This window comes from Muntiacus reevesi, chromosome 3, assembly GCF_963930625.1.
Source record: "Muntiacus reevesi chromosome 3, mMunRee1.1, whole genome shotgun sequence".
In the NCBI taxonomy this organism is placed as follows: Eukaryota; Metazoa; Chordata; class Mammalia; order Artiodactyla; family Cervidae; genus Muntiacus; species Muntiacus reevesi.
In genome coordinates this window covers 80,893,470-80,905,670 of record NC_089251.1, presented here as the reverse complement: position 1 = coordinate 80,905,670, position 12,201 = coordinate 80,893,470, and the positions used below count along the sequence as shown (strand labels likewise).

The 12,201-nt window shown below is 34.8% G+C and overlaps 1 protein-coding gene and 1 non-coding gene across 3 annotated transcripts in view; both read right to left on the bottom strand.

Annotated features, from left to right (window-relative positions):
• MAP4K3 (mitogen-activated protein kinase kinase kinase kinase 3) overlaps window positions 1-12,201 on the bottom strand; it is a 173,654-nt gene that overhangs the window by 13,309 nt on the left and 148,144 nt on the right. For both annotated transcript variants that reach the window (XM_065929388.1, XM_065929390.1), the window contains 7 exons: window positions 10,961-11,002; window positions 8,431-8,515; window positions 7,170-7,249; window positions 5,966-6,026; window positions 5,761-5,878; window positions 4,139-4,197; window positions 3,029-3,132 (listed from right to left, as the gene is read on the bottom strand). In XM_065929388.1, the coding sequence (XP_065785460.1) occupies window positions 3,029-3,132; window positions 4,139-4,197; window positions 5,761-5,878; window positions 5,966-6,026; window positions 7,170-7,249; window positions 8,431-8,515; window positions 10,961-11,002 (549 nt within the window). The remainder of the gene's footprint in view (window positions 1-3,028; window positions 3,133-4,138; window positions 4,198-5,760; window positions 5,879-5,965; window positions 6,027-7,169; window positions 7,250-8,430; window positions 8,516-10,960; window positions 11,003-12,201) is intronic.
• On the bottom strand, window positions 1,441-1,550 carry LOC136165719 (U6 spliceosomal RNA). Its single transcript, XR_010662716.1, has one exon. It is a non-coding gene; the product is annotated as a U6 spliceosomal RNA (small nuclear RNA).

Below are 12,201 nucleotides of genomic sequence, written 5' to 3'. Positions count from 1 at the left end.
AAGTCACTAGCAGAAGAGTGTTCCCATAAAATAGTTTCAATACCAGTTGCTACTGATAATGGTCCTTGAGGGAAATAATTCTCTCTTGCTCATTTTTTTCCTTTTTATCTTTTTATTGAAGGATAACTGACTGCTTTACAGAATTTTGTTGTTCTGTCAAACCTCAACATGAATCAACCACAGGTATACATACATCCCCTTGAAACTCGCTCCCGTCTCCCTCCCCACCCACCCCTCTAGGTTGACACAGAGCCCCTGTTTGAGTTTCCTGAGCCATACAGCAAATTCCCGTTGGCTGTCTATTTTACATATGGTGATGTAAGTTTCCATGTTACTCTTTCCATACATCCCACCCTCTCCCCATGTCCATAAGTCTACTCTCTATGTCTGTTTCTCCACTGCTGCCCTGTAAATAAGTTCTTCAGTACCGTTCTTCTAGATTCCGTGTATGTGTGTTAGAATATGATAATTATCTTTCTCTTTCTGACTCACTTCATTCTGTATAACAGGTTCTAGGTTCATCCACCTCATCAGAACTGACTCAAATGCATTCCTTTTTATGCCTGAGTGATATTCCATTGTGTATATATACCGCAACTTCTTTATCCATTCATCTGTTGATGGACATCTAGGTTGCTTCCATGTTCTAGCTATTGTAAAGCGTGCTGCAATGAACAATGGGATACATGTGTCTTTTTCAACCCTGGCTTCCTCAAGGTATATACCTAGGAGTGGGATGGCTGGGTCATATGATAGTTTTACTCCGAGTTTTTTAAGGGATCTCCATACCGTCTTCCATAGTGGCTGTATCAATTTACATTCCCACCAACAGTGCAAGAGCGTCCCCTTTTCTCCACACCCTCTCTTTTACTCATTTTTATCTGTCTAATTAAATAGCACTGTGCCTGATTTGTAATAAGTACACGAATATCTGCTTCAATTTATGACTTTTATTTATATTGAAAATAAAATAGTGTAGTGAAGCAAAAATTTAGAAAATGTCATGAAGAGTAAGAATACAGAAAACATAAGAATGTTTTTGAATACATCTGGTAAGACTTACAGTATAGAAACATCATAAATACTAATTGAGATAATATCAAATATAGAAACAAAATACACTCAAGAGAAATCTCAAAGCAGAGAGACAGAGAAGGAGAATTGATGAAGGACAGTAGAGAAGGGCATGCTGCTCAGAGTTTAAGGAAAGTGGGAAGAGTGAGAAGTCTTAAAGAAGGCCTACAAGTAGAACTGTATGTAAGGCGAACATCCTAGAATCCTGGCAATAGGCTTTATCAGTCAGGGCCAAGTTCCCCGGTACCCAGAAAAAAGAAAACATGCATGGGTAATTTTTAAGCTTCCCATGCCTTCAAAATATATATTCTCTCTTGCATGCTCTTTTTTGTATACTTATTTTTAATTAGAGGATAATTACATCACAAAAATATGGAATGCGTCATGACTCTGCATGTCATCCTTGCACAAGGGCCATGCTAATCTCTGTATTGTTCCAATTTTATTAATAGTATATGTGCTATCGAAGCAAGCACCTGTATGTTCTTAATACAAAAAATTCCTTTAATAGAGAGGATCTTTCACTATGTATTAAGATAAGCAGTTTAACATATCGGGTGACACATAAAATTCATTCATACTAAGGTTTAATCAGACTGTTAGTATCCATGAACAACTGATGTAATGAATCTATTTTTAATTTTGATAGAGGTTAGGAAAGAGAGGAATAGGAAGGACGTACTGTAACAGACTAAGGATAAGGACAGGGTAGGGAAGGGCTGCAGAAAAATAATTATATACACTTTACCACTCCATCTAGGATATGCTGTGCTTTTGTCAAACAGATAAGAACAAAGAGGAACTTAGAACAAAACCAGGTGGACAGAAATGGGCTGGCTTCAGAAGTTCTGTTTTGCACAATTTACAAGGTTATTTTGCCTTTCAGCTTTTTGTTCAAAGAATTTTTGTTTCAGTGAATTTATTTGTGGAAATATTACTTCAATGGGTGGTAAATTCTTGAAACTATTTCATTTCTTTAGCCCTAGTTAATTGTGAGGTTCATAAATACTGATGTGAAAATTAAAACTAGATTCCCTAGTCCCTCATAAAATTTTAAATAACAGGAAGCCAATACTTTTAACATCCTAATTCTGTATTATATAATTTAGGAAGAATTCACTCCAATTATTGTGATCCCAATTTCTATGGAGATAGCAAATGCTCATGAAATACTACTTAATCTATACAAAATAGTGAGGAAACAGCATAAAAAATTCATCTGGTATTTCCTTGGAGTGACTGAGCCAGCACTTCATACATTTTCAGTTAGCTTTTCCTCTAAATTTAAATTACAGCTGAATAATATTAAATGTTTTAAAAAATATTCATTAAAAGGGACCTCCCTGGCAGCCCAGTAGTAAAGACTCCATGCTTCCCCTACAAGGGGCAAGGGTTTGATCCCTGGTCAGGGAACTAAAATCCCCAAGCCATGTGGCATGGCAAAAAAATTTTTTTTTCATTAAAAGATTCTAGAGACACAAAGGCACAAAAAACGACCCATCGGAAGGCCTAGGTGAATTAATAGGATGGCAGATATTCAAAACAAATTATTTCCCCTTCATGATGGTTATTCCTTGACTTTTAAGCCAAATGCCAATCTGTAGACTTGTCCCTCTGCTACAATGGAACGGTCAACCAGAGAACATATTCAGACAAAATTTCACTGCTTTCTTGGTACCTCCTGTTCTTGATATCAGACTGTGCATATGATTCAGTATTTCGGCCTTCCACTGTCACATCCCTGAACTATCTATCTAGTCTCTTTTAAAACTTCTATCAGGCCAATGGAGTTTTTTTTTTTTTAATAATTAGGCAGATTTTCACCACTCTGCCATATAATCCAAAATCATTACATTGTCTTGAGAATTAATTGGGAAAAAAAGTTTTCTTGAAAGAACAGGAAAACTGATAAGCTTTTATACTAAAAATGATGTAGGCTGACATTCATGCTTACCTTAATTAACATAAATTTCTGCATTGGTTCAACCCATTCTAACAGAACAATGCTAGTTTGAAGTGCCCCACATAGGTATTTATGGCCTGTGTAAGGATTTCTCACTGTCAAGGCAAAAAAGTATACGTAAGTTTTCTTATAATGCAAATTTTTTACAGTAATAGTTGCCTGCTCCAAAAACAAACAAAAGGTGGAGGCCAGTTCAATTTGTTAATTAGTCTACAGAGTGAAAAAGAAATACTTTTTCAGATAGGAGTGCAAAACTCTCATCATTTCTAGGATTTTTATTTGTATGCTCAAAAACTGCTGGTTGTTATGGGGCCAGGGGGTGGGAAGAAGAATTTTAGGTTTTATGGTAGCAGAGAGATTAGCTGAGACAGCAAGATCCTGAAGAAAGGTTTAAAGCAGATTTGGGGAAATGTTCCCACACGGATAGCTGGAGCACACTTAGGGGCAGGTGATCCGGGGTGCTCTTGGTAGTACTGTTCAGAGGCAGTACTGCTTGGTCTTCATTAGATGGAGACATTAATCAAGATGCAGGTTTACAAATAAAAGAACTGAATTGCATCAGAGGTTTTTAAGGGAGGAAAGAAAACAATTTTTTGCTTTTCCTAGATACAAATCAACCAGCTAATTGTTATGGGGGTTGAGGAGGACTTTAGGCTTGTGGTATGTGAACAAGGAGACTATGACTTGCACATCACAAGCATAAAGTTTCATGTATTAAAGGTACGAGAGTAAATAACAAGTATGCTGAGTGAACAAATGCAGTCTCAGAAGCCATTACTAAGCAGAATGGTGAATGATTAGTAACAGGCTCCTCAGAGAACAGGGTATGGTAAAGTGCTGTAACAAAGTTACTCTCCATTTGTTCAGTCAATAAATTATTTGCAAAACAACTATGTGTGCAAAGTTCTACATTAGGTTTAGTTTACAGGGAAACAGAATGGCCAATACATTTATTTTACTTAAGGGAGAAAAGTAAACTATTACTGGCAGGATATCCTGGAGTACTATGGTTTTACACTAGATTGACAAATGAGCCTCACAGCATCTTCTTATCCACTCTGCAAAGCAGGAGACCTGCGTGATTTTGCATGGGTTACTTACCAACACAACACTTCTGACACCACTTGGTTTCAGGGATTTTTGCTGATACAGCAAATTTCCTAAATGGAAATGGAAATGAATATATAATATATGTAGGTGAAGTTAGTATATGAAAATACTACTGTTATAGAACAGTGGAGAAAGGATGAGTTATTTAAAAACTGGTCCGGACATAATGGGTCATCTATTAAAAATAAGAATAAACTGGATACCTTTCTCAACCCCCCTCCAGTATTCCAAATGGATAAAGAATTTAAATATGAAAAATGAAACTATAAAATATACAGATTTTTGAAGAGTATGACCACAGGATTACTTTAAAAAAAGCAAAAAGAGATTATACAGGAAAACAATGATAAACTTAGATTGATTTTTTTTTCACTGATGTATCCCTAGCACCTCAAACTATGAGTGGCATTTAATTTGTTGAATGTATTTAGTAAATTATTAACTTTAGTTTACCAAAAGACAGAGCTGAGAAAGTAAAAAGACGAGCCACAAACTGGGAAAAGAAGAGGACTCTGTTCTGATAAAAATGGTATCAAAAAGTTAATACATTAAAGTTTATATGCCTTCCATTGTTCAGGAGCTCTATACGATTTTAAAGCTTGGTGGTCAGTTTCCATGCCCACAGGAATTTAAGATTTATCAAGTTAGAAAGCAGAATGGAGTCATGCTCTAAGTAGGCAGAAAAACAACAGCAAAAAGTGGCAGCTGGGAGAAGAAATGGGGCACATAAACTATACAGGAAGAAAGCAACTCCCTGATACCCTTAGTCCAACTGCAGATACTACTGTACAAACATAATAAATCAAGTTCATAATCATAACTAACTCATCATGAAAAGATCCAGTTAAACCCAGTGTAATCTATTTTAAGACAGAAAAGCTTGCAGTATATTTTAAAATTATTTTCATTGAAAAGCTAATTTTAAAAAAGCTTTTGTGCACAAAGTGGCAAATCTTAACTATACTGTAAACTCAGCAATTGACAAATTTTTAAGGTACTTAGAAGTTAAGGTTCTATATTAGTTGCTTTACAACTAATACTGTAAAGGAAGAATGGTTACATTACAAAAGCATTGTAAAGTACAATTTATACCAGACTCAGAAGACTTTTACTCAACAAATAATAATAATGACTAAACAGAAGAGCAAACATAATTAAAAATCCCTGTAAGCAGAAAAACAAAACACCTAATTTCTAAGTAGTAAGGATCTTCCTATAAAAATCTTCAGTTAATAAGTCACTTAAATTTTCTAAGTTTAGAAACTACTTTGAAAAAAATTCAATTTATTCAAATTGACACAAATAAATCAAAAGCACTATATGTGATACAAAATTACAAGCAAACTAGAGGAAAAAAAATTAGTTTTAATGTAGAAAAACTAACAGTTCAGAAAGAAAATGTTTGATATAAGTGGAAAAGTATAAAGTAGAAAATTTTAGAATATGATAAGACACTTGTGAAAATATGTTACTTTTTACAGCTTTTTCATTATACACAATTTCTACACACCTAAGCTGAGAGCTTTTTTCAATTTCTGCAGTATATCTAGTTTTTTTTTAGAATGAATTCACATATTATCTCTAAGGATGAAAACAATTAAATGTACAGTTACCTTGGCAGTATTCTGTCAGGAAGTTTGTGTGCTGGAATAGAAACGGGTAACTTTTGCATTTGTCTTGCATAATCAAAAAGCCCTGGCAAATTATGAGAATAAAGCTGAGAAGCTTTACCTGTAGAGAAAAATAAATGTGTCACAAAAGCTGATAACATAAATAGGAACAATAGCTGTAAGGTTTTTAAAAACTAGTAAGACTTACCAGATATTGACAGTAAGCAATTGTTCATTACATACAACCATGTACACCTTCGGGGAAACAGCTGATAAAAAAAAGCACAAAGTTTACACAGGATAACAGATAACAGCAGTATAAATATTCACATATTAACCATGTAGCTGTCATATCATTAGGTCAGTTTTTATTTATTTATTTATTTAAGGCCAGTTTTTAAAAAGAAATTTATTTTTAATAGAAACTCATTTTATAAGATATTTAAAATAAGATGCTACATATACATATTTATATGGAAGAAAAATTCGTGTAATTTCATTATATAAGTTCCTACATTATATGATTAGCTCTATTCTCCTTATGGTACAGACTATGTAATCTCAAACTACACAAGGAAAAGGGCATTTTCAAACAATGTCTATTCCTTTATTTTGGTTTTTGAGTTTTAAATAATTAAAACTCTCCTGTGTACTTCCAAAAAATGGTCTTATCTTGGTGTATGGACATGCCTGGCTTCTGGAGCAGAAGAGAGGAAAAAAGATCATGGTGGTGTAAAACATAGAGTACGGAAACACTAGGTATGGAGGAAAAAAAGCTGAGAGAAAATGCTGAAAACCTATAAATCATAAAGGACATATACAGAGAATTCATTACTGGTCATCAGCATGGTACACAAAGCCCTGGGGTGTGGCACCTGCTTACTCAGCCGCCTTCATTTATTGCTATTATTCTATACTCATTCTGCACTCCAACTGAACGGACCATTCATAGCTCCCTATTTGTGCCATGCGGTTTCCGTTTCTCTTGTCTGTCAACCTTCTGTTCATCACCATGTATGGTCCATCTTAAATGTCTCTCCTCCTCTCTCCATCGGTGGTGCTAGTGATAACCGCCTCTGGGGGTTACACTTTGTACTCACTCCCAGTGTGACATCTAAGTGGAAGTATAATATGTTGCAGTCACTGGTTTACAGGCCTATTTCCTCTGTTAGATCATGAGCCACTTGAAAGTGACCACTACTCCTGTGTGTAACCACCGTGTGGATCACAACGAACTGTGGAAAATTTAGGTACGTCTCCAGCACTGAGTAAATAGGACACGCTCTAGGAAGGTTTTCTAAACAAAAGAGACAGCAAATCATAGCACTGAAACTTATTCCTTATGTAGTGTCTATGTATAATAAATTAAGAATTTTTTTTTTTTAAAAAGGGAGAAACACATTATAACATACCTGTTCCATTGATGTTTCATGAAGTTCATTGAGATTCAAGGTATAAATCCCCTCTTCAGCACCAAATATCAAGTACTGATCTGAAATGACAAAAATAATCCACTGATTTTGATGTATAAAATTCTTTTACAAAAAATTTATATAATCTTTTATATAATGTGTGTATATATACATATATATATATACACACACACATTAACATATGAAAAAAGAATTGCTATTGTCTATAAAGCAGTGTTTCTATTTTAATGCAAGTAAGTAGTTAGAGACTCTAGCTCAAAGAACTGATTTATATGCAAATATCAGCCTCAAAGCAGTGAAGAAAACTTTTAGGAAAACAGGTTCTGAAGAACAGCATGCTAGGACTCCTCATTCATTGGAGGGTTCTCAGGACTGACAGAAGATCTGCAACTCCTTTTCTAAATTCCCTCTTGGAGAGGATCATGTGCAAATGACACAAAATGTAAACCAGGAACAGTTGATGAAAACTCAAACAATTTTTGCAGATGGTCTGTTATAAGCATAGCATCAAAAAACCAAGATCTGACTACTGTCTCTTTAAAAAATTAACTAAACTTGGATACCTGCTAGGGTGTTCAGTATCTTCTAGAAGATGTTACAAGTCTGGTCATGGTCCTGATCAATCACATTTTATGATAATATCAAAAAGTAGGTGAAGAACTTCTCCAGACTAAGCTGAAGCATCCTAAGAACAACTTAGAATGTCAAGAGCATTCCTCAACTGCCCAGTATTTAGGGTTAGTACTGAGAGATTAAAGGCGTTAACTTTGTGCTCAGACAGGACTGAACTGGGTTCAAACTGTAGCTCTACTACCGACTAGCTGTGAATCAATGAGCCTCTCTGAGTGCTGTTTTCTTTACCTGTGAAATAAAAGTACCTACATCTTGGCAATTTAAAAGATTTAGTAAATCTGTGTGCGTGTGTGTGTAAGAAACAGTGAGCATGTGCATATGTGTGTACATGTGTATCTATGAACATCTTTATACAGATAGATGGCACAGAGCATACGGTTTCAATATGTTGATATGGTGACTATACAGGAAAATTTTAATATCATGTGTCACCTCAAACAGTGCTAATAACACATAGAAATAGATTTACCTTGAATTTTTTAAAATTATAATAAATTTATTTTTCAGAAAGATATGCATAAAGTGATTGAAACTGAGTGCTGTTCTAGCCTCATGAAAACAGTAAGTAATCAGAAAGATAAAAATAGATAAAAACATATAGTACTACCTCTTGTGTCTGGATTTATCCATGATGTTGCACAGTGAATTTTCAAGGGACATCCATTAAAAACCTTTGAAAAACAGGCACCCATCTGGAAAAAAAAATAGCTAAATGAATCTATCAAGTCCTAGTCATTTGCCTTACAGTGATATCAAGGAGGTTCCAGGCACAATGACTGTTAGATAAGATTTTACTTAAAAGTCACTTTATTCTTCCTATCTTCTCAAATAAACAAAGCAGTAATAGCAATTAATTCTGCATAATGATTTGCTTATAAAAGTATTACTTACATATCCCACATTAACACTAATACAATATTCTCTGATAAGGAAACCCATAATTTCTACAAAGGTGAAAATTTTCTTACTTGGTTTCATGAACCTAAAAATAGTATTAATCACTGAATTTCATATTACAAAGTGGAAGAGGTACAATTGATTTGAAATTCATATATGTACTTTAATCTCAAAACAGAGAGATGTACTTTACAAAAAAAAATTGAGCAATCTGATTATTCTCCCTGGAAGAAGTCAACAAAAAGCTTTATTCTTTGATGTTAATATTTATTTATCAAGCTCATTTACAAACTTTTTAGATAATAAATACCTTATAATGAAATATAATATCACTCATTTGAATGTTTTTTGATCTTCAAAGAGTAAGATGTTAATTTTGAAATGACTGTTCTGGTTAGAATAAATAACTTGGAGGGGAAAAAGGATACAGAAGCATTTGATCAGAACAACAGCACTGTGGCTCATTTCTTTTTTCTTCTGGCCGTGCCACAGAGCTTGTGAGCAAGGGATCAAACCTAGGCCCACAGTGGGGAAAGCACCTTGTCCTACACTGGATCACCAGGGATTCTACTGTGCAACATTTTACATCAGGAATAGTTTCTTCACAAACACAGAGACAATACAGTGACGACTGTTGACTACAGTGGATTAAAAATATTAACACAAAATAATCAAAATATTTGATCTTAAAATTTCCTTTTTATTCATAGAAACCTAGCAACCAGTATTTTTTAGATTTTAGTTCTCCAAAAAGAACAATAGCCTGAAAATACCAGTGCGTGGCAGAAGGCCAATAAGAAATGTTTCTATGGTATAGGGCAGAAATTCTATCATTTAATTAATCCTGATAATTACCCTTTAAGATAGGTACATCAAATTCCTATGTTAAGGTACTGCTAAACTCCTAAAAATCTAAATGACAGAATGAGGTACAAAACAATCAAACCAGTTTCAACCTAAACCTAACTTGTGCAGTTGGTCCAGAGTTAATCAGCTCTTCCTTGTCAACGGCATGCCTGATAAAGGAGGTTCATCCTTAGCCCAACAATAAATCTCACCCCTATCGTACACGTGTATCTCCTAGACCTGGGAGCCCTCTACACGCATAACTTCTTTTTGTAAGATGAGGCATAATTACTCAGATTTTTATACTAATAGTAGAGTTAAAAGGTAAAAGGGCTAAAAAGTAGACTTGAGAGGTTACAAACTAGAAAAACTATGGACACTGTCTAAACTAGTGTTATATGAAGTTTCAGGCTATAGATCGAGATCAGCAAAATGTAGTTCTAGCCATATTTAACTAAAATTAAACTGAGTTAATATAATTTTAAGGGCTTCCCTGGTGGCTCAGTGATAAAGAATCCACCTCCCATTGCAGGAGCCATGGGTTTGATCCCTGGGTTGGGAAAATCCCCTGGAGAAGGAAATGGTAACCCATTCCAGTATCCTTGCCTGGAGAATTCCATGGACAGAGGAGCCTGGTGGGCTACAGTCCATGGGGTTGCAAAGATTCTGACATGACTGAGCACAACATAATTTTAATCCTAAAAAAGACAGCATGGTATATATACAGATACAAAAAATGATAAGGACTATAATACAGGACATCTAAGGTCTAGTTTTAGTTTTGGTTAGAGCTGGGCGGTGGTTTGTGATTTTGGTGACTAATATCTTTGGGTCTCAGTTTTGAATGAGTGAGTGATAGTCACTCAGTCGTGTCCAACTCTGTGACCCCATGCTCCCATTGGGTCAGCTCCCAAAGGAGCTGAATGCTCCTTCCCCAGACTGGGGGACTGAAGAGAGCAAAGGAGTCAGGAGCCATGAGTTCTCCATGTTTTTCAGCAAACAGGATTCTGGACCCAAACTGGATCCAAAGGGTCTCCATTTTACCCATGGACAAAATAAAATTAGGGCCAGATGCTCCTTTAATGCTCCTCCTAGTTCTAAAATTCTGTTTTTGATAACTGCATTTTTCACATTCCTTCAAAAATATGTGCAAAAACATTAGTAATTTTCAAATAAAGAAGCTATAAAATGTATAATGTATCATAATTCTTTTGAAAAGCTATACTTTTCAAATAAAATCAATTAGTATTTAAATTAGCAACTTTAAAGATTTTTTCAATATAATGGGGGTTCTTTCAAACAGGCAAAAAAATCCAACCAAAGGCACATACTCAAGAAATTATATGTTATTGTATTCAGTTTGAAAACTTAGCCTATTTGATATTTATACTTACATGCACTTTAGGTGTTGGGGGTAGGCCATTACTAATAGGCTTCTAGAAAAAGAACACATGCATGATTATACTTCTTGTTTAGTTTATCAACACTGTTATTTCAAACTCATGTGTCCCAATAAAATAAACAAATACATTTCTTTGTCAAACAAAACATTATAGACAATACTGAAGATCTCTATAATCCTTTCACAGTCCACTTATTCCTAGAACCTGCCCCTCCAAATGGTTTATCGTGTACCCTTCCAAATCTTTCCCTAGGCAATTATATTACATTACAAAATACTCACATATCTGCGTATCCTTCCAGACCTGTTTGCCATTGGCTTTAACTGCAGCACAGTATGAATACAACAAACTTTAGCTACTTCCTGTTACTGGATATTTAGATTATTTTCCATTTTTTACTACAACAACAATGTGGAAATCATCACCCTCTCATATAGCTTACTACACAAGGTGGAAATGGTTTTTTTAAAGAATATGCTGTGAGAAGTGAAAATACTGGAACATGGGGTCTGTAGCTTCTGCATTTTAGTGGATACTGACTGCTAAACTCCCTTTCCAAGTGCCCGTTTTGTATCACTCCCATCAGCAATGTACAAGTCTTGGTTCTTCACAGTCTCACAGACAATGTTATCAAATTTATAACAGTTTTTACGGGAGTAAAAAAAGTCTTCCCCTTTGTTTCTCATTAGCTTGCATGCCACTGACAGCTAGGAAGGTGGAGAACCTTTTTAAAGAAATGTTTATTGGCGAACTACATTTCCTCTTCTGTGAATTCTCCCCTCCCTGCCTTGCTTTAAAAAAAAAAAAACAAAACTGAGTTATTTATTTTTTGGAGCTCTTTATATAAATTAGACTTAAATACTTTATCTGCTATATATTACAAATGTTTTCTCCTAGTCTGTAGATTGTTAACCTCATTTACCAAGTGCTTTGTCCATTGAAGTTATAAACTCTGATGGACTCAAATGCATGAATCATTGGTCAGAGTATAATGATAATGTAAGGAGAGCAAAAACAATCACATCATTCATCTATGACAACATCCTCAAGAGTTCCAGATATTTTTCCAAGGGGCTACATTCCTGGGGTATATGATTTACCCCAGGAGAACAGGTTATTTTCAATTTTATGATTTATCCCTGGAGAAAGAATCTTCTTGGCAGAGATTATAATTTAAACATAAGCTTTCTGATAGTCTAGTTTCTTTTAATCTTAATAACAGCATTTTAAGG